The sequence below is a fragment of the Mustela putorius genome, unplaced genomic scaffold (genome assembly GCF_011764305.1).
Source record: "Mustela putorius furo isolate JIRA1106 unplaced genomic scaffold, ASM1176430v1.1 tig00003845_pilon_pilon_pilon, whole genome shotgun sequence".
Classification (NCBI taxonomy): domain Eukaryota; kingdom Metazoa; phylum Chordata; class Mammalia; order Carnivora; family Mustelidae; genus Mustela; species Mustela putorius.
In genome coordinates this window covers 30,509,665-30,532,758 of record NW_025421998.1, presented here as the reverse complement: position 1 = coordinate 30,532,758, position 23,094 = coordinate 30,509,665, and the positions used below count along the sequence as shown (strand labels likewise).

At 39.3% G+C, this 23,094-nt stretch overlaps 1 protein-coding gene across 1 annotated transcript in view; it reads left to right on the top strand.

Moving 5' to 3' along the window:
* Positions 1 to 23,094, top strand: part of ELAPOR2 (endosome-lysosome associated apoptosis and autophagy regulator family member 2) — a 175,364-nt gene that overhangs the window by 135,925 nt on the left and 16,345 nt on the right. Inside the window, exons 13-19 of the mRNA XM_004739638.3 lie at positions 1,176 to 1,313; positions 2,785 to 3,048; positions 3,752 to 3,925; positions 5,545 to 5,734; positions 6,917 to 7,013; positions 7,675 to 7,776; positions 18,206 to 18,332. Coding sequence (XP_004739695.3) covers positions 1,176 to 1,313; positions 2,785 to 3,048; positions 3,752 to 3,925; positions 5,545 to 5,734; positions 6,917 to 7,013; positions 7,675 to 7,776; positions 18,206 to 18,332 — 1,092 coding nt within the window. The remainder of the gene's footprint in view (positions 1 to 1,175; positions 1,314 to 2,784; positions 3,049 to 3,751; positions 3,926 to 5,544; positions 5,735 to 6,916; positions 7,014 to 7,674; positions 7,777 to 18,205; positions 18,333 to 23,094) is intronic.

Sequence of the window (23,094 nt, the reverse complement as noted above, 5' to 3'; positions counted from 1 at the left end):
AAGCACATTCTGTTATTCCTGTCTGTGGTGTGAACTCAAGACACATCTCTTTACAGCATATTTGATTACTTTATAATGTTTGACTCCTATGTTTATATCATAGAAAGAAACAGACATATCTTGAGCTCATGCCACCATATGGTCAACATCACGGATAATGTAACAGAAGCCCATCCGAATTTCTAAGTCATCTAGTAGGGTTTCTGTAGGGACCACTAATTAGAAAATTCAAGGCTGGCTTTGATTTGCACTTCAAATTAGTTAGTTGTGCATTACATTATTTGGTTCACTTACTATATTTGTTTGCTAATCATCTTAATGACAGCATTTTGGTTAGAATGTCACACATTTGTAGGATATTCTAAATATTGAATTTAGCTAAGGAAATCAGATATGACGTATTTATACATATTCCTTTGGAATTCAAGTTTAAGCAGCAGAATAAGATTCTTTGGACTTAAAATAACATTCTGGTTAATAAACACTTAGAGAAGCCTGCAAGTTGCAAGTGTAGTTCAAGGGGAACTTAGAACTCCTGGTGTAAGAGCTGCCTAGCAGACTCTCTCAAGGAAAAAGGCAAACATGGAAAGCCTTGCTCTTCTGTGAGAAGTTTACTGTGAGAAATTGGAGGAGTTTGTTTTCCCTTTGAAGTGTCTTTCTTTCTTTCTTTTTGTATTTTATTTATTTATTTGACTGAGAGAGAACACAAACAGGGGAAATGGAAAACAGAGAGGCTTCCCCTCTCACTCACAGAGCAGGGAGCCCGATGAGGGACTTGATCTCAGGACCCCAGGATCATGACCTGAGCTGAAGGCAGACACTTTACAGACTGAGCCACCCAGGCGCTCTGGAAGTGTATTTCCTAAGCTAGAGTCACCTGCACACAGACACAGACACACACACACACACACACACACACACACCGTTAAATGTACTAAAATGTGAGACTTCTTTCAGGTTATATTGACAATGTGTTTGAAAAATTGTAGTTACTAAGCTGGTAAGTGCTTGTGTAGACTTGGAGGGAGGTTTTGAGAGTTCTAGGATGACGTGCTCTGCAGATAAATATTCATTGACCCTCCAGGGGTTTTTGTAAAGACATATTTGTAATGTATACACCTGTATATTAATCCCAAGTTTGTGCTTTTTTGTTTATATTTTCTACTATATATTAGGATATTAATAGAAAAAGTACCAATGTGGTGGAATCATGGGGTGGAACCAAAGAAAAGCAAGCTTATACCCACATCATATTCAAGAATGCAACATTTACATTTACATGGGCATTCCAGAGAACCAATCAAGGTCAAGATGTAAGTTCCAAATACTTTTTTTTTTTTTTTCAATGCAAAGATCATGCTCCTGATGGAAATTTGTACAAAATGATCACCTATCTCTCCTGGAGGAAAAGACTTGGTTTTCTATTGATATGGGACAATCAATCATAATCAATCATTTGGTTATGGAGTGGATTTGTATTAAAATGGTTTGAGAGCAAGAACGTATGAAATTGAATAACACAATGTATCTTTGGATTGTTCTACACTAAACAGATATATTTACTGAAAGCTCAAGAGAAAGAAAATCTGACTGTAGTTATTAAAAGGTGTCTTTAAGGCTTTCTAAGACTTTGAGAAGGCTGGTGTCTGTCTTCCTCTTTTTCTGAATGATCTGACATTTGTCCTGGAGCCCATAACTGGTGTTGGTTTATTATTTCATTGTAGTGATGTCGCCTTTTATAGCCTGGAGAGTGTGTATGTACACATGATTGGGTTTACACACAGAATTATTTATTTTCTTTTACTGTCCCTGCTAGAGTAGACCTTAATTCTCCCCTAAGTAAGTTCCATTGTATGTTTTGATAGTAACAAGACTTACTTTTGTGATCTCCATAGATGTGACCATCCCAAGGTGAAAACAAGGTAAACCACTTAAAGCTGTGGTGACAAATGCAGAACATTTTCTCTTTTCTCTTTGGGCTTTCCCTGGGGAACCCATTCCCAGATGTTATTTGACTCTGATTGTTGATGGGTGTTTGGATTACCATCACGTGGGGCATGAACATGCCGTGGAATGTTTCCTCATCTTCTTCTTGTCCCTCCCCCAGACAAAAGACATTAGTAGTCTAGGGTAGCTCTCTTCTCTACTAATAGAGAGGTGCCACTGCCTGGTGAGAACTAGAGCTTGATTGACCCAATGTTGCAAGAAGAAAAAGTATAGTTAGACCCAGGGATTTGTTCTCTACTCTGCAACCCTTCACTAGAAATCCCTGACATAGGTCAGGGAAAGTACTGGAGAGAGAGAGAGAGAAAGTCCCAAAGGGATGTTGTGATGGCATCATGGTCAGTGTTTGGTGAGGACCAGAGTCCTAGTCTTTCAAGGCTAACCCCTCTTCAAGAGCTTTAGACTTGCTACCCTGCAAACATCCTATAGTATCATTACAGTTAGGCTTATCTCTGAATAAACCATCATGGGAGATAAAGTTGCTCCTGTGTTAAACCATACCAGTTCTTCCAGATGGAAAGCCTATAAACATGCCCGATCTTGCGGTGATTGTGGATAACCTCCTGGAACTCCATTACTATGGAGATTAGTTCCTAGTGTTAAGATTTAAGATTTTTTTTTTTTTAAAGAACCAAGAAGAAGTCACTTTAATCCACTATCGATTATAAACTGCTAGTCTGGAACACTCTGCTTAGCTATTTTGGTGATATCCACACAAAACGATCTGGTTGTATGATTAAGCCCCAAGGCAGAAGTCATTACTTTCTGCTCTCTTTTTAGAATAGACGGTTCATCAATGACATGGTGAAGATTTATTCTATCACTGCCACTAACGCAGTTGATGGGGTGGCGTCCTCATGCCGTGCCTGTGCCCTCGGTTCTGAACAGTCGGGCTCATCGTGTGTCCCCTGCCCCCCAGGCCACTACATTGAAAAAGAAACCAACCAGTGCAAGGAGTGTCCACCTGACACCTACCTGTCCGTACATCAGGTCTACGGCAAGGAGGCTTGTATCCCATGTGGACCTGGGAGTAGAAGCACTCAGGTAAGTGAGTGTGTGTTTCAGTCATTCCCAGGAAAGCTTTAATAGAGACACTCATAAGATCCCCTTAATATTTCTCCAGGAACTATGTTGTAATTCTATTTAGAAAGGGCCTTTTCCTTCTTCTTGTTTTCTCTCCTCTTACATTTATGAAGCACGTGAACATGTCTTATGTGCCATAAAAGCCCTAGTTCCTGGGGGCATCAGATATTAAGAAAAGTACCCCAATAAGAATGGTTTCCAAAAATATGAAAATTAGATTTTGGTGTATTCTGTTAGGGGAGAGCAAGTTAACTCCCTCTGTGGGTTGGCCATAGGAATATAGGGAGGGCAGCAAGTATATCTTAGCCTATTTTAAGGGCAAAGGTTGATGTTATATTATGGGTGAAGGAGAAAGTAGTTTTACTGTCTCTTGAAACTGGCATAACAGGGACTTTTAGCTATTTATTAAAATACCTTTTTCCAAGAAACAGGTCTTAAAATAACTTTGCTCTTACTTTAAAAAATGCTGATTTTTCTGTACTCTGCCTTGGAAAATTTAATTATTTTTTGGAAATTCCCTATATTCATGTGATAAACCATAACTAAGACAAAAAAAAATGAAACAATTTTTAAACATAAAACTGTTTTTAAACACATTTTTCATAGCAGCTAATATTTTGTTTTCTACTAAATATTTTTTTTGTTTCTTAATCTATAATCAAAGGACCACTCAGTTTGCTATAGTGACTGCTTTTTCCACCACGATAAAGAAAATCAGAGTTTGCACTATGACTTCAGCAACCTCAGCAGCGTGGGCTCACTGATGAATGGACCCAGCTTTACCTCCAAAGGAACCAAATATTTCCACTTCTTCAATATTAGTTTATGTGGGCATGAGGTGAGTTCTGGCTGTCAAAATGAGATGGAGCTGTATTTCAGCTCTGATTGAGTTGATATTTTCTGTGTGGATGGCCAATAAAATCTCTATGGAAACTAACAACCAAATGTCAGAAACTGAGCTGTGATTGCTTAAATCCTGCATTGCCTCTTAGCATGTTGGCAGCTTTCTCCAGCAGGGCCAGCCTTGTCTGCCTCTGCGTCCATCAGAGCACTTATTCCCCAGCCCCTGGAACCCCAGAGATAATGATCTCCATTATGAGATGCTGTGCCAGATTTTATGCAAAGAAAATAAAAAGAGATCTGATGACCACAGATGTTTTCAGGCAAAGGGATCTATAAATTTTACATGGTGTGGTGTTTGTCCTGTTCTGATTTCACAAGGAGTGATCTAAAACACTCAGCTGGTTAGTCACTCAGTTCATTCAATAAATAAATGCATTTTAAATATGTTTTGCCAAATATTGAGTGAAGGGGTGAATGAGATTCTTTACATTACGTATTACATTTCTTTTTGTCCCTATGCCCTACGTCCCTATGTCTTGCCTTCCCTCTCTCCCCTCTTCTTTTCTGTCCTCTTTCTCTTCTTTTCTTTTCTATTCTGATTCCTTTCCTTTTGTTGCTGTGTTCGCCTTTCTTTCCTTAATAGTTTCTTTCTGATCTTTTCCGTTGTTTTTCTCTTCTCAGTTTCAACAATTTAAGCTTAGTAACAATATATTGTACCTGTATTGTTGTGAGAAGGTTTAGTGGAGGCAGAAACTTTTTTAAAGTTTGGACTGCTAGCTGCATGAAGAAAGATAAGTTGACGTTCCTTTCTTTGGGCCCATGTGTGCTCACCCTACAGCTAAGACTAATAAAATCGTCTTCCTTTTCCCCTTTATACTGTCCTACATAGAAATTATAAAGCTATAGTTGTTTGTAGTGGGACTATAGTATATTTAAACAGTCTTCCAGTTTTTATAGATTACATATTCCAACTGAGTGAATGATTCAAAAAGTAAACTCCTGTATTCCCTTCACCTTCCTCTGTAGTTGAGTAGTTACACGTCATTGAGTGTGAGTAGCTGAATGAAGACACTCACAGTGACCAACTATTAAGAATTTAGATGGTGTCCTAAATTTTGCTTCAATAGGACTTTCAGGCTTTCTTCTTCAGACTTCATATTACCTTTTTGCCACAACAGACCAATAAAGGAGAAGGAAGAGCATGTCTCTTTCTTTGACATTAAAACCTTCACCAAGAGTTATCTGGTCTCTTTGAACACATTGTTATCCTTTGAATTGATGGTTTCATGGGTGACTTTTAGTTCCTTAAGTTAGATGGCTTTCATCCAGCACAAATGATGCTTGTAGTTGGAAGAGCAGTGCAGTCTTGAATTTCTATATTCATTGTAATTTAAATGACTCAACCCTGGTTAAACATTGGAATTCCTCAAGAGCTTTAAAAAAAAAATGCCAGTGCCTGGGCCCCACACCATACCAATTAAAGCAGAATGTCTGCAGTGAGGAGAGAGCCACTGCTCTACGAGGGTCATGAGCTCTCGGAGATCTAATGTAAGGACTGACTCTTACACACACACACACACAAAGAGGTTTCTCTTTATGACTTTATTTTCCTAGGGAAAGAAGATGGCTCTCTGTACCAACAATATAACAGACTTCACAGTAAAGGAAATAGTGGCGGGGTCTGATGATTATACGAATTTGGTAGGAGCCTATGTATGCCAGTCAACTATTATTCCTTCTGAAAGTAAGGGTTTCCGAGCAGCGTTATCATCACAGTCCATCATTCTGGCAGATACATTTTTAGGTAAGCGTCATTTGGTTCCTGTATGTATGCATGCAGTTATTCTAAAATTACAGTACTGGTAACTTGTCATTGTGTTGGTATTTGCCATAGATGATGATGGCTGCAGGTAATTCTAAAACATCACTTTGTAACATGGTTCCAAAGCCCCTGAAGTTGAGATCTATTGGTCAATCTAAGTGAATGCAAGCATCTCCTGAATTTATGCATAAATTTTTTTGGGGAGTCTGTGCTTTTCATCAAATTCTCCAGGAGCTTAAAAGCAGAATAAGATTAGAAACCAAAACTATCAACAAAAGGACATCAAACAAATATTGTATAAACCTAAATCATAATATCCACCTCCAGTTTTCATAAGTATGTTGGTGACACTTAGTAAAGGTGAATGTGCGGAGCTTTATTCCCCATCTGTCTTTCCTGTCTTTGTAGACTAGAAGGCGTAAGAAAGTTTTAAGAATGACCACTTAGTGATTTTTATGGATCAAGTTCATTAGAACCTCTGGGATGGTGATATAACATATAACAGTATAACAATTTAACAAGCTTCTTGTGATTCTAATGTACAGCAGAGTTGAGAACCCATTGCTATCAACTCCAGAGGAATTTAGCTTTAATTTTCAGCACCGTGGTCAGTTACCGAGTCAGCTGGAGAGGTTGCGGTTACTGCTCGCATTTTGGCTCTGTGGTCATTTTGTCTCCAAGGGATGGAAGAAATGCCTGACTTTTAGATAAAACAAAATTTGGAGTTGCTTTCTGGAAGTTATTGGGTACAAAATTTTTTGTTTTCTCAGGTGTGTCTATATTGAGTGAAAAGCTGTATTAGCAAAACAGCCCAGCTCTTACGTTAGAAGCTGAGAATTTTAATAATGTTAGGATGTTGAAGTGTTAGAGCTGGGGGCTTTAGAGATCATCTCAATTATTTCACGCATTTTACAGATTTAGGACACAAGGCCCAGGGATGTGAAATGATTTGAGCAAAATTACAGAGCTATAGAGTAGATTCTTTTTCTTCTTAGAGTTTGGAATGGTACTTGATCTTACTGTGAATGCATAGATTTAATACAATATTTATTAATTATCAAATGACAGTATCTGAGTAAAGCTGGTTTCTATTCAGATACACAGAGACTAAATAAATCTCATTCTTCTATATTGCTTAATACCTTCTTTTTTATTGTCATCTAGGAGTGACTGTTGAAACGACATTGCAAAATATTAGTATAAAAGAAGAAATGTTCCCAGTTCCCTCTAGCCAAATACCAGATGTGCATTTCTTTTATAAGTAAGTGAAGATGCTGCTTCCCTTGACTATTTTAATCAAGAGTATCTTGGTACCTAGAATAGTAGCTTATTATACTTAATAGATACTCAATGATTTGTTCTTAAATAGAAGACTTAGTGTAAAGCAAGAAGCATGAACTATTTTGAAAATGTTATATAAGTTCTGATATGCATAATATATATCTTTTTTCTGATTATATTTTTTCTATATTTCTACTTTATATCTATTTCTTGTATATACTCTATTTTACCTATACTTTATATATATATATTTTTTTTTTTCTTATAAATTGGGCAATAAAGAGACTCTACTTCCTTGTCCAGGCAGTATTTGTAATTCAGACATTTCAATATTAGCCAAAGTAGACACAACCTCTCTTCCCTTTGAAAAATTTTTGTGATTATGACTTTGATTATAATTATGGTGACTTGACTAAACACTTTGATGATAGCTTATTACTTTACCTGAGAAAATAGTCCATTTTTCCTAGGCAGTGAAAGCAAATGAACTCAATTTGTATTAAAATTTTTAATTAGTGAACTTGGACACATTTTTCTTATTCATTGTTGCACAGAGTGTGGGAGCAGTTACACACAGGATATTTATGTCTTGGTGTTCTGTGTTGTGTCTGTTGTGTAAAATGCCATTTGCCCTGCTATAGGTCTTCTACAACTACAACATCTTGTGTCAATGGCCGGTCAACTGCTGTGAAAATGAGGTGCAATCCTACTAAACCAGGAGCAGGAGTGATTTCAGTCCCCAGGTATTCTTACTTCTATGTGGTCATTTCATATTTGTATTTATTGTGAGGCAGCAAAACTCTCCAGAATCCTATTATTTTAAGACATATTCTCTAGGAATGCAAAGCAGGAAGAACAGAAGAATATGTAGGTTTTCGTTGTGGGGATGTGCTGAGCATCTCTTAAGAGGACTAGGTCTTCACCAATCTCAGTACTTCCCCGTCTCCTCAATGCTGTGTTCTCCTCCTGTTTGCCCAAGTGTCTGCTTGTCTTGAAAATTATTTAACTAATTATATAATTATTGTGTTTGTATCCTCCTATTAATTCATAGTGGTTAGTCCTAATTTCCCTAAGAGCTGCTTTACACATAACCTGTCTGATAGTATTTCATCAGCGAACTACCTGGGTGGTCTAGACGGAAGTAATCTACCCTCCCAATCATAGCTTCTTTCTCTGTAAGGTGGGGGGCACAGTAGATAATTTATATGCTCCATTTCCAGCTCTTTCATTTTCTGATGAATGGCGGCAGAATGACCGAGGTAGGGTCTCCTCTGTAGAATACACAATACAGTTCATTTAACTTACTGGCATTGAGAGAACAGCTCTCCACACTGTCAGTCTGACTAATACAGTCCACCTGGATGGGAACTCTAGGAGGGAACGAGCAATTTCATGGACTCAGAGCTGTCAGCTTACCTACTGTTTTCATGGCGTGAGTGCCATTTAGATGTCTGCTGATTTTCATTCTTTGTACTTATTTATTGTTCCGTATGTAGATTATTTCTAATCTCTGTGTGGGATTAAGGTACCTTTGGAGCACAGTTTGACTTGCAGGTTTTTCCTCCATCAAGCTAGTGAAAATGTATATTTAAAAATGATTGACTTAATTTTGTTTTTGATAGTTTCACCATAACCCATAAGAGATTTGAAGCTCTTCTGCTCATGTCACCACAGGATTGGAAATCAGCGGTCTAAGTGTTAGGTCAACTGTTTGATATCTTAAAAGGTTTAGCAGTGCTAACAACATTGCGGGTTTACTTTGGGACATAAAGGTACACTAGTATTCATTTCTCTCCAGCTGTGTTCTCTGTCTGATGGATCTGGGAATTAATTTTTCTTTTCACCTTTTCAAGGTGAGAGAAGTATATGATGAGAGGAGAACACAATGAAAGGTAACAGGTGTCAAGTGAAAGAGACAGGGGGGTCTGATGCCAAGAGCCTCATGTGGCAGAGGGTCCCTGCGCCGGCTTCCAGGCTGGAGTCAGGGCAGTAAACCACGCTTTGTTTAGGAGAAGGTGTGGTTAGAGTGGCTTTAATTATTCCCCAAGATCCCACCATAGAGCTTTGAATTCAGACGCTGCATTTGTTTATGAACTTAGCAACTAGCCTCCCTGAGTCTGGCCTCAGGAAGTCTCTCTGATGGCTTCCAAGAAGATAATATGACCGAAGGTCAGGTCTGTCCTTCATTTTTTGTTTATTTTTAAAATATATTTGACAGAGAGAGAGAGAGAGAGATCATAAGTAGGCAGAGAGGCAGTCAGAGAGAGAGGAGGAAGTAGGCTCCCTGGTGAGCAGAGAGCCCAATGCTCGATCCCAGGGCTCGATCCCAGGACCCTGAGATGATGACCTGAGCTGAAGGCAGAGGCTTAACCCACTGAGCCACCCAGGTGCCCCCAGGTCTGTCCTTTAAGAAAGTATTTCACTCTCACTCTTCCAAGGTGGGTTCTGATGTTTTAAGGTAAAAAAAAAAAGTCTCATGTTGTTAAATGATACCATTTAGAAACTTGGGGTTTTGTTGCCTTGTGAGAAGAGGAAAGGTTAAGTTTTTCCTTTGACCTCTAGCAGTTTTTTCTCTTCACAGAATTTAGCTGTCTTTGCCAGGGTTTCTCAAGATACTCTGTGGCAGAATACCTTGGGGTGTCTATTTTAAAAATCAATTTCTAGATCTTTTTTGAAACCAAAACAATCTCTTGAGTGTTGAGCATAGGAATGTTTTTTAAAATACAAGGCAATTCTTAGGTGCCTGGTTGGCTCAGTTGGTGGAGCATATGACTCCTGATCTCAGGGTTGTGGGTTCCAGCCCCATGTTGGGGGTAGAGATTACTTTAAAATATTATTTAAGAAACACAAGACAATTCTGTGCAGATAAAAATTTTGGAACTACTGATCTTAATCCACATTTTGCTATTTTGGTGATTTGGCTTGCTTTTTTCTGAGGTAAATCCTCAAACTTTGCTCTGCGTTTTAGTTTTCTGAAAAGCTCATTTAAAATGTCTTGGTCTACAGGGTAGTCCTTCACCCATATTTGGTAAAAATTTATATGTAGTTATGATGCACATTGAGGTTTGAGGACCAGGGCTCTAGGGAACAGCCGGAACCCCACAACCTAACGAGCTAACCTTCTATTCTTACTTGAATCAGTTCCCCATGAAGGCACAAGGGGGAGCCCTGGCATCAGCATATGGAAAACAGCAGCTTGTTCTGAAATAATTAGAGTTTTCTTAGCTTTGGGGCTGAATAAAGATTTCCTACTAACAGTGAGGAAATGTTAACAGAGCCAGGTTTCTCCAGCTACTTTTGAAGAGGATTTACTTTGCAGTTTGGGGGAACAGGGGGGTGGGGAGCTTTAAGATCTCCAGAAGAGGGAAGAAGGTGCTAACCAGGCACTTGGCTTGAAAAAAATCTCATATGCTGTGACCAAAAAGTCTCAGAAAGCAGACTTTGGCAATTTGGAAGGGATGCCACCCCCGGGAATTCTCCTGTCTTGGCCAACAATCTTGGCAAAGCCGGCAAAGGAGACTTGAGTAGTAGTGATGTTGGTTGGGGCTCCGAAGCTTGTGACCTGAGAAAATGTCATAAAACCTTTAGTCTTGGGAAAATGAGAAGTTCTTAACAGAGCGTGGGCGGGCAGGAGGAAGGGACAGTGTGTGTTCCCTGTGTATCTCATAGGAAATTTAGAGGGAATAGCAAATTATCAGGGCCGCCTACTAACCTGCAGTTGAAAAACTACATCCTGTCTGTGTTTGGTCTGGCAAATGCAGTTGGTTTCTAATTCCACAAAGTGTCTGGGGGTGTGTGTGAGACATTTTAGATAAAAACTTAACAGTATGGTATCTGTGGTGGAAGAAATCTGAGAACCAGAGTGAGTGGACTTTTGGGGATTTCCTGGTGGAGTTCTCATCTTAGCCAGCGAACAAATTTCTAACCGAGTAGAGTGCTGATAGCCCTAAATAGATCACCCTCCAGCCTCTGCCTAAGAAACTTTTCAGACCTCCAGTCATGATCCTAGTTGTTAGGAAAATCAAAGATTCACCTTTCAATAGGAAAAATTTAGAACTAAATGAACATTGTGTCCTAAGTATTCTTTCAAATGCGTAAGAAATTTCTGTGAGTGGAAAGGTTATAAAAAGCATTATTAGAAAGTGGGCAAAATGGGTCATCTTCACTCTGATGAGAGACCTGCATCAGATGCATTTGCTTGACATAGTAGGGAACACTGAGGACCCTGGGTATGCAGCTGTGGTGGCACAGTCAAGACAGAAAGATGTCCTGGCTGTGTCGATAATTCTTTCCTTCCCGTCATGTGTTCATCTTGCCATTTTCTCCCTCCACTTTCTCACAGGTAGAGATTTACAAAGAAGCACACTAAGCCCAGAGGCAAATATCACATTTATCCGGGGATAATTCAATTGGTCTGCAAGTTATTGGTGCTTTGTTTAACATGAGTCATTCTTCCTCCAACGAGGTGGTCTTTAGTAATGATATGATTTAGAGGAAAATCATCATCCTCTCTTTCTCTGTCTCAATTTATGTAACTATATTTAACTGCTTGGAGAGTTTATGAATCAGTCTAAAACTGTTTTTGCCAAAACCTCCTTCAGAATCCAAATTCATCTTTATCATAAGGGTAGCCTTGGGCTCAGAGAGTCCAGCTAGTGAGTGGTTCTGGGCCAAATGGAGAGGGGCTACTGCTCATTAAAAGGGGGGGGGGGAGAGTTTAGCTTCTGAGAACGTTGTATCTCACAAAAAGGATGCTTCAGAGGTCTGTCATGATAGCGTTCACAGGCGGAACATGCCAGAGCTTTATTCCACAGGCTCTGATTTAGAGTATGCTCTGTCAAAATTATCGGACTTGCAGGACACTCGTGTTTTCTTTGGTCTTTGGGAGAGGTCTCTTGCAGCCAAAAAGTCTATCCATTTTAAGGGGTTAAGAGGCAAAGGATAATGATTGGTTAAGTGGGTTCCTTGTTTTCTTTTTTCCTCTGAACCACTTATGGACAGATAATAGATATCTAAATTGGTACAAGTTAAATTTAAAAGGCAGTGGAATTTAAAAGATAAAAGCCAAGTATGTTCTTAGAACAGGGAAAAGTGAGGAGGCATATAAAAGCTCTATGAGCATAAGTAAAAACCCATTATGATCAAGAAATGGAAAAATTTGAATACAGAATTGTTTAAGTTATACAGTTCAAGCACTAATGAGTAATCATAGGACATGACATAAAAAGATTACAAAACAGTCAAAAAGATAAGGATCCATTTTGAAATAAGGATGATAAAACTCTGACAGGTTTTGCAGATCTGTAGATAAGAGGGTCTGGAGAGTGTTAACTAATGTAGTTTGTATAGATCTTGATCAGGTTCTGGCTTTTGGTAATTAACCTAGGGGAGAATCTGCAAGAAGGGAGGTTTTTGCAGGAGACTGGTAGAATTTTAGATCCCTGGGCATCTGGGTGGCTCAGTGGGTTAAGCCGCTGCCTTCGGCTCAGGTCATGACCTCAGGGTCCTGGGATCGAGTCCCGCATCGGGCTCTCTGCTCAGCAGGGGGCCTGCTTCCCTCTCTCTCTCTCTGCCTGCCTCTCCATCTACTTGTGGTTTCTCTCTGTCAAATAAATAAATAAAATCTTAAAAAAAAAGAAAGAATTTTAGATCCCTGGATCAAAGAGGTATGGATCAGAAATCTTATGTTCAAACTCAGTCATAAGTGGTTGATACTCTTCAGCCTCAGGGCAAAATTGTAGCAAGATCCAAAGCCATTTTATGGATCCCACACAGGAAGGCTCTCAGTCCACTGGCGTTCTCACCTGAGAAAGGCTGAACTTCTCAGAAGCCAAAGCCAAGGGGCTACCAGCAGCTGGTCAGAGAGCATCACCCATGCCAGAGGATACCAGTCTCTGAACTCCAAGATTGGGAAACCCCGAAACCCAGAAAAGCCTTGCACGAAAGAAGCTGAGTAACAACCGCGCTCTGACACCCAATGAGAAAGTTTGAGGCACTTAAACTATGGACTCCCCCCCCCCCCCAGTCTCTTGAGACCAACTCCAGAAGGGTCAGAACCATACTGACAATGTAACTTATTTGAATAAGGTTTAGGCAAAAACAAGGTTACATTGTTTTATCAACTATCCCAACAATTTACAATTGATTAGGTATAGGGTTGTAGTAGTTCATAAGAAAATAAGATTATTGTCCATGAATTTTTAGTATGAACCAAGGAGATCCTGCCTTAGGTAAGATGATTCATATAAAGGAGGACACTTAAAAACTCGTAACTCTGTCCACTTCTCCCCCCAGAATATGTATCCCATTTTATTTTATTTTTTTTAATTTTTTTAAAGACTTTATTTATTCATTTGATAGAGAGAGATCACAAGTAGGCAGAGAGGCAGGCAGAGAGAGAGGAAGGGAAGCAGGCCCCCTGCCGAGCAGAGAGCCCCATGCGGGACTCGATCCCAGGATCCCGAGATCACGACCTGAGCCGAAGGCAGCGGCTTAATCCACTGAGCCACCCAGGCGCCCCTGTATCCCATTTTAGAATCCAAAATAGAACTTACTTAACTTTAAAAGAAGTTACTTAAAAAAAAATTGATCAGAATTTTCACGTTACCAGTGCTATCCTGATGGGAAAGGCAAGCCCAGAAACAAAATAAGGAAACTGGAAAGTCTTCCTTATTTAAGAGTAAAACCATATTATGGTGCACCTGGTTTTCCTTGTCGATGGTGGTTTCTGTACCTAGAATTCACGGCCTATGGTGACAGGGGTGTGACCCTACAGGGGTCATCCTGTGGAATTCTAGTCTTCTGTGCTCTGACTGTCAGTGATTCACGTACTGCTCTTCAGACACTTACTTGCTGGTTTCTATGGTGATCTTGTAGACCAAAAATTTAAAAAGAGAAGCTCAGTTAGTGACACCTTTGAAAAGCCAGTGTGGGGAGGATGGAGATGATGGTGACCCAGGTCGTCAAAGGGAAAAGAGTTTCACATATTTGGCGATAAAACATTTGTTTGTTACCTTATTACACGCTTTTTTATTCTTAGTAGAAGAAAATCTTTTTGTGTTTTTTTCTCTTGCATTTTTTTTTTCTATTTTCGTTTTCCATGTAAGCACTATTGAAACGAGGTCTGCTTCCTACACCCTTGTCACTTCATAGGGAAGGCCTGATTCAAACTGTGAAACTTGGGTTTATAACAAAGAATCAAATTTGGATGTTCCACATTTTAACTGATTCGTTGGGTTGAAAGAATTAAAGAATTGATTCTAAACTAAACTACTTTCAACCTAAGAGCAGATTTTAAAAAGTAAATCCTCCCAGGGAAAGGCAGTGAATCATTGTAGTATTTTGACATTTACTGGCAGCTCTGTAAGTTACATCAATGTCTTGATTTTTTCCCCTGGTTTCTGTAGTTCTACCAGTTCTTGAGAAAGTGATGTGCATTGTTAATAGTCTTTTATATTTTGCAGTACTTGAAACTTTCCCAAATTGTTCTCTTATTTTGTCCTTTATAAACACCCTAAGAAGGCAGTGAAACAGACGTCACTTCCGCTAAATTACAAATATGAAACAGTGGTGGTGGGGGGGCTAAGTCACTGGTGGAAAAAAACACAAAATCACTTGCAAGTCCAGCCAGAATTGTAACCCGAGTTTTCTCTCCAGAGGTTTTTGCAACTTTAATTAATTTTCCCCTTTTTCTTTATTTGTTGAGGTTTTTTTTTTTTCCCCCCTCCAACTTTACTGGGCTTACTCTTTTATTTTCCCAAGATAAACAGCCCTCGCTGCCCTTGAAAATGTGCCTGTGTTGGAAAGATAAAATAATTTGGGAAAGAGAGACTTCAGCAGGAAAGTATATTGGGTAATTTATGCTAAATGGTCAAAAAGTTAATTACCTTCAAAATTTCAATTCATTGCTGTACAAATAATTGTGTTCTTGAAGAACTTTTCTTTCTCTCTCTCTCTCTCTTTTTTAAGATTTTATTTATTTATTTCACAGAGATCACAAGTAGACAGAATGGCAGGCAGGAAGAGAGGGGGGTGGGAAGCAGGCTCCCCGCTGAGCAGAGAGCCCAGGACCCTGGGATCATGACCTGAGCCGAAGGCAGAAGCTTTAACCCACTGAGCCACCCAGGGGCCCCTTGAAAAGCTTTTTCAAAATTTGTTTGCTCAATTTTTTTTTTCAAAAGTGCAGTTTCGAGTTGGTGTTCCTGATGTGGAAGGTGGAAATAGTGATAATTTTTTTAAGTGGCTTGATTTTCATCTATTGTACTTACCTTTTAAAAAAAGTACCTTTTTGTTTCTTGGTCTGAAAATACTTTACTGGCTTTTACAAACAGAAATCAAGGGAGGTAACAGTTAAGCTATTTTCCCCAAGAGTTCCCACTTATCACTGTTCTCAGCTCAAAAGTACTGGACCTCTGTTTCTCAGTACATTACACAGAGCTTTGCATCCCGTGCATGAATACTTAGTTTATAGCGTACTCTAGGCATTTCGACATTTGGAAGGATAATCCTATAAAAATGTAGACAATTTTTAGGCAGGCAGATTTTTGTTTCAGTGTTCATATTGTAGGATGACCTTAGAATATATACTAAGAGTATGAAATTTTACTTTTTTGCTAGACCGAAAATTTCAGCTTTAGACTGCATATCATCACAAAGTCATCTAAAGTTAAAAGTTAAGAAGGGGTGTGATGGGGTTCTCCCTTTTATTGTGTGCCTGTCTTTTTGCCCCACATGTGTTAGGACACCTGTACTTGGCAGCAGCCCAGGTGTGAAGGTTTCCAGGGCAGTGCCGTGTATGTACACAGCTTAAGGGAAGTATACTAGACATATGAATGGAACACAATTCCCCTAGCTTTAACAAAGTCATGAACAAAACAGCCATTCCTACCAGAACCTCTCCACATAACTTCTTGCTTCAATGAATAAGGATTCTGTACACAGTAATAGTGGTTTCATTTTTGAGCCATGCTGTGTTTATCTAAAATGAAAAGAAGCAAGTTGACATAATAGACCCACGTACCACAGAGCAGTTTCAAAAGGTCTCTATTCAAGCCCCACCTGGTGGTTGGGTCTCTGCCATCTTGCACCTTTGTGTAAGCCCCATCTGTGATCACCAAGTGGTGATGGTCACTACCTCTTGAAAGACGTCATTGTCAGACTGAAGAAACCCAGTTTTGCACAGTCATTTGCACCACTGAGATATGTGTGGACCTGATAGTTGTTTTGTTTGTTTTTATACTTTAGGCAATTTTGTTTTCAACAATCACCTCCCACGCCCCTGCTGCCCTCACCCTCTAGACCTTGATCCTGTTCATTATTCTGTTCTTGGGGCCATTGCCTAAGTACGTCACCTTTTTTTTTTTTTAAAGATTTTGTTTATTTATTTGGCAGATAGAGATTACAAGTAGGCAGAGAGGCAGGCAGGGAGAGAAGGGGAAGCAAGCTCCCCGCTGAGCAGAGAGCCCAATGCAATGCGGGGCTCAATCCCAGGACCCTGAGATCATGACTTGAGCTGAAGGCAGAGACTTTAACCCATTGAGCCTCCGAGGCGCCCACTAAGTACGTCACCTTAAAAAGAAATGACACCTCCCTTCTCCTACCTGGTTCCTGCCTTTATGCCTAGCGCCCACTCACTACCCTGCTCCTGAAGCTGTTATGATAATGACCAGCTTGTACTTCCCTTACAATTCATCTACCACTTTATCCCTCAGCAGGCATCCCCTTGCTTTCTTCTTTTCTCTTCTGGCTAAATCTTACTGAATATTTGATATTTGTTCTAGGCACCCCTTCTGTCAAGAGGTCTTCCCAGAGCTCTTTTTATTTTTTTGTCATTATCTCTATCTGTCCTTTAAATCTTTAAAAAATAACTTTATAGGGATATGATTCTCATGCTATACACTTTGCTCACTTAAAACAGAAAAGCCACTGGTTATTAGCATATTCATAGATAGGTACAGCCATCAGCACAGTCAATTTTGAGAGCTCTTCTTCACCTTAAAAGGAAACCTTATACACTTCAGCTATCACCTTAGCTCTTTTCCAAGCCCCAAGCAACCACTAATTATCTTATTTTGAACTTTCATAAAAATAGCATCATTTATTTTTTTTAAAAGATTTTATTTATTTGACAGAGAAAAAGAGAGCACAAGTAGGGGGAATGGCAAGCAGAGGGAGAGGGAGACACAGGTTCCCAGCTCAGTAGGGAGTTCGATCCCAGGATCCTGAGATCATGACCTGAGCTGAAGGCACACACTTGAATGACTGAGACACCAGGCAGCCCAATAACATCATTCAATGTATAGAGTCTATATTCTATATATTAGAAGAAGAGTCTCTATATTAGTAGAAGATTTATATTTTATGTATTAGTAGAAGATTGGCTTCTTCTACTTAGTGTATTTTCATCCAAATTGGGGTATGGATCAGTTCTGCGTTCCTTTTTATGACCTAGTAATATTCCACTGCATGGTTATAGCACATAGTGTTTGTCTGTTCATCTGCTCATGGACCTTGGAGTTGTCTCTACCTTTTGACTCTCATGACTAATGCTCATATGGACATTCATGTACAAGTTTGTGTGTGGACATATGTTTTTATTTCTCTTGGATTTTTATCTAGAGGTGGAATTACTGGATCACATGGTAACTCATTTTGATGATCTGAGGAACTACCAGCTTGTTGCAAATCAGCTGCACCTTTTTCCATTCCCATTAGCAATGTATGAAGTTTCTAATTTCTTTTTTTTTTTTTAAGATTTTATTTTATTTATTTGTCATAGAGAGAGAAGCGAGAACAAGCACAGGCAGACAGAGTGGCAGGCAGAGGCAGAGGGAGAAGCAGGCTCCCTGCCAAGCAAGGAGCCCGATGTGGGACTCGATCCCAGGACGCTGGGATCATGACCTGAGCCGAAGGCAGCCGCTTAACCAACTGAGCCACCCAGGCGTCCCTGAAGTTTCTAATTTCTTAACATGTTTGCAACTCTAGTTATCATCTGTCTTTTTGTTCTAGCCATCCTAGTAGGTATGAAGTTGTGGCTTTATTTTCTTTCATTTTATTGTTTGTTGGTTTTCTCAGCACCCACACATTGCTTTCCAGTATGCAGTGAGCACTTAAATGTTGCTTGGACTTGACTGAATGTGTTATAAGAACTGTCACTTCATTTTTTTATTTCAGCAAGTGCCCAGCAGGCACCTGTGATGGATGCTCATTCTATTTTCTGTGGGAGAGTACTGAAGCTTGCCCTCTGTGCACAGAGCATGACTTCCATGAGATTGAGGGAGCCTGTAAGAGAGGAGTGCAGGTAAGGGACAAATCCATCTAAGCAGAGCTGTGTGATTGAAGAGAAATTGATGAGTCTGGTGTCACTTAAATCACAGAAACTCAGGTTTAAAACTATGGCTAAAGCTTATAGTTAAATTAATGTCTCATTAGTATGCATTTAAAATCAAGTTTTGTTACCACCAATAAGATTACCACCATCAGTGGTTACACTGCATGTATTTCTCTTGTCATTAATTTTTTTCAAAAACATGATTTTTAGTTACTGAAAGATACTCTATTATATATATTTTGGGATTTAATAAGTCCCCTGTTGGACATTTGAGAGAAAATTTGAGAAGTCTTTCTGTAAACAACTGTAATGAACATCCCTGTTGGGAATGTGGTGGTTTCCTTAGATTTTATTACGAGAAAAAGATTCATTGGCACTAAGGAGATAGACATTTTTAAGATTTTTTTTTAAGATTTTTATTTATTTGACAGAGATCACAAGTAGGCAGAGGCAGGCAGAGACAGAGGAGGAAGCAGGCGCCCTGCTGAGCAGAGAGCCCAGTGCAGGGCTCGATCCCAGGACCCTGGGATCATGACCTGAGCCGAAGGCAGAGGCTTTAACCCACTGAGCCACCCAGGCGCCTCTAAAGTTCTTGATACATATTACTAACATGCTTTGATGTTTCCTTTTGCACTTCTGGGAGTAGTGTCTGAGAGTGTTTAGGTCACTGTACAAGCTTTGAGGAGTGCCGTGTGAAAAACACAAACTTTTCTTCCTTCAAGATGTCTTCCTATTTGAACCTCTCTGAATTCTATTGAAATGACAAGAAAAAAAACTACAAATGATAATAAATCACTGCTAGTGGTGGTAACCTTAGTGGGGAATTGGCATCAGAGAATCGGATTCTGATGGGATTTCGGAAAACTGGGGTAAAGTTGAAGTAGGCCTGATGTTCAGGTCTCCTGGAGCGGGAAGCGTGCTGGAAGGCTGGTGGCAAGAAGGGATCAGAGAGGGAGTGCTGTTCTTTCCAGGAAAGTCTGGAGGAGCATGTTATTGGAAGGTCAGAGGGCAGGAGTACAAGAAGTCAGAATGCCCTACCTCATCTCCTGCATTCAGAGTATTAGCAGTAGCCTTTACCTCTGGGGGAAAAACACAGAGAGCCATTCTCTACATAGGGACTTTTCAAACTTAACATAAGGATTTTTCAAACTTTAATCTCATTGAACCTATAGTAAGAAATACATTGCACAGCAAAGCTAATACACAGACTCCAACTCAGACACATAGCAATATGCCTAAAACTGAAGTGAAATTTCTTGGAACAATACTTATTTTTGTATTTGATGATAAAGTCTAAGCATAAAGGTAATATAAAATGTGTTGTCATGAAATCATTGAATATAAATCAGGAAAGGTTCGCAATCTACAACAAGTAAAGAAAAATCAGGCATGTTTTATTTCATTCATCAAGTGTGCATCTTGTGCACAGGTGAGCCAGTTTCTTGTTAACATTCTTAGTGGATCAAGGATGAAAAATCTTGGCTTACCAAAAAATTGTTTCTTTTTAGTCCTCATAATACTAATGATACACATTTTATGTCTCACAGTGGACATTTCTCTAAAATGATGATAGCCTTCTCATTTTTTAAGGAATAAATGAGAAACGAATGCATTCCCTTCTTTGACCATCACCTTAACTCAAGGGCTTTGAAAAGTCAGGTGACGTTTTATGTAAACATTCTCTAATATTCACCATTTCTCTTCTGGAAAGCAATGATGAGAACGTTAAGACCATGAGGTTGCAATAATCTCTTTAATTTAATTCCTACTCTCTTTATTGCCAAAATTCTGTTCAGCATGTTTTAAGAATGTTTGGAACAGATAGTTAGAAGGTGATTCTTTTTAAATATTTGCTTTTGCCTTCAAGATATCTTTAGGAACACTTTGCTGTGTTTGTCATATTGAAATACATAATTTCCCTCCTATAGTTCTAAATTTACCTTGAGAAATAGGTAAGTCAACATTTCTGTTATACTTAGATATGGATTTTGAAAATATTTGCCAAATGAGATCAGGCTTCAGTTAGAAAAATAGAAATGTTATTCCGAAGCTTATGTACCTTGCTTAGTGTGCTCAGTCACAACAGCAAAACAAATCGGTATGACCCAGTAAGTGGGTGTTTATGTCCAGCCTCCGAATAAAAGATTTCAAAAAGTCTGCTCTTTTTAAATTTTTATTTATTTATTTATTTTTAAAAGATTTATATTTAATTATTTGACAAAGATCACAGGTAGACGGAGAAGCAGGCAGAGAGTGGGGGCGAAGCAGGCTCTCTGCCCAGCAGGGAGCCGGATGTGGGGCTCGATCCCAAGACCCTGGGATCATGACTTGAGCTGAAGGCAGAGGCTTTAACCCACTGGGCACCCAGTGCCCCCAAAAGTCTGCTCTTTAGTGAGTTTTATGTTGCACAAATGACAGCTTTCACTGTTTTCCATTACAGTAGACTCTCCCCCTTTTTCCCCTGGGGGATATGTGCCAAGACACCCAGTGAATGAATGCCTGAAACCACGGATAGTCCCGAGCACTATGTATACTTTGTTTTTCCTTTTACGTACGTACACACGTACCTAGGATGAAGTTTAGTGTCTAAATCAGGCACAGTAAGAGAAAAATAACTGATAATAAAAGAGAACAATTATAACAATATACAGTAATAAAAGTTACGTGAATGTGCTCTTTCTCTCAAAATACCTTCTTGTCCTGAGCTCAGCCTTGTGATGGCGTGAGATGGTGAAACGCTCTGCGATGAGATCCAGTGAGGGCAGTAACGTAGGCATGTGACAGAGCATGAGGCTGCTGTGGACTTTCTGATGATAAATCAGGACGATCATGTGCTTCCTACCTGAGCCCACAGAAAATCAAACTGCAGATAAGGGGGGACTGCAGTAGGTTCAGGAGCAAGGGTAGATTTTTTTGGATGCCTGAAGCCTCATGGGAGAGAAAAATACAGTGATGGCAAAATATCGGTAATGTGTATTAGTTAATTTTTTTAACAATTTCCCTGTGTTTCCTGCTCCATACTTTACAGGTTTTCTCTCTGTCTTGACTAAGAGTATATTTTCCCAATTCTGTAAATGTATCTAATCCAGGTGTGTATGAAGTTAAGTTTACACATTACAACAAGCCCTCCACAGAGAGGTTTGTAAACTAAGAGAGTGGCACAACTTGTGGGGACAGTGTTCTTATCAACTTGGATCTTAGAAATCTATACCAGGTTCTCAGTGTGTGTAGTAAGCATTACTTCTAAATGTCACCCAGTCGTGCAGATTTGAAGAGATACTGTGTTATCACTGAGAGGGATATTTTTAAGTTTATCATCAACTTTATCTCACCCTGTTTGCCAAATATCCCAGCATGCTGGAAGAAGACAGTTTGCAGCTGCGGAGTCAGCCATTTTCTCCTTTGCCAATGACACGCCACTGGATGAAGGGATAAGGCATTATAATTAATAATTAGGGAATGACTGAGAAATTTGGCCAATAGCTTGCTCTTTTTTTCCCCCCCTGAACAACTTGGGAGCTTATGGAAAAGTTAAGTACTCTGGGTTTACAAGTATCTTTTTAATCCAAAGTTTTAACATTTTGTTTATGACTGTCATTAGACATTAGAGCTTTGCCATTTTCACTGCTGTTGCACATTTGATAAAACTATATAATGTATTACACAGTCTTTTTTTTTTTTTTAAGATTTCATTTATTTACTTGAAAGAGGGAGAAACAGCAAGAGAGGGAACACAAGCAGGGGAACTGGGAGAGGGAGAAGCAGGCTTCCTGCGGAGGAGGGTGCTGGGCTCGATCCCAGGAATCTGGGATCAGGACTTGAGCTGAAGACAGACAGACGCTTAACAGACTGAGCCACCCAGGCGTCCCTGCAGGGTCTTTTTTTGTTCGAATGCGCTTCACATGACTAGAGTTAATGTTTTTCTCTCTGTTGTCCTTGTTTACACTTCGAGATGTAGCATTTGCATTTGAACATGCCCCTCATTTCTCATCTCATTCTTATAAAAATAATGTGACCCATTTTAAAAGTGTTTTTTACATTAAATTTAATGAAAATGTTAGAGTTGTCATGCAGTAAAAAAAAATTCTATTACTAATGACTTTTCTAAAAAACCTGAGAATTCTTATCCAAAACTTGGTTGAAAGTTTTTCTTAAAGTAAATACTATTCTCCTGTACTTCATGTTTAATTGCAGAAATATGTGTGCTTGTACAGTAAAATTACACATTAGGGTGTTATCCTTTTGTTAGGATATTATTATTATTATTATTTTAAAGATTTTATTTATTTATATGACAGAAAGAGAGCAAGCACAAGCAGGGGGAGAGGCAGGCAGAGGGAGAGGGAGAAGCAGGCTCCCTGCTGATCAAGTAGCCCAACGCGGGACTCAATCCCAGGACCCCAGGATCATAACCAGAGCCAAAGCAGACGCTTAACTGACTTGAGCCACACAGGCAACCCCTGTTAGGATATTATTAAAGTGACCATCAGACACCAGAAAATTTAATTAGATACAATGATAAAAAAATTGAGTCTTCCATGTCCTTTAATGTCCCTGGATATAATCATCCCCAAAATTACTACTGGTCATTATATTTGTTGAACTATAAAAACATGCATCTTCCTTTAATTATTTTTTAATTTTTAAAAATTTTATTTATTTATTTGACAGACAGAGATCACAAATAGTCAGAGAGGCAGGCAGAGAGAGAGGGGGGGAAGCAGGTTCCCTG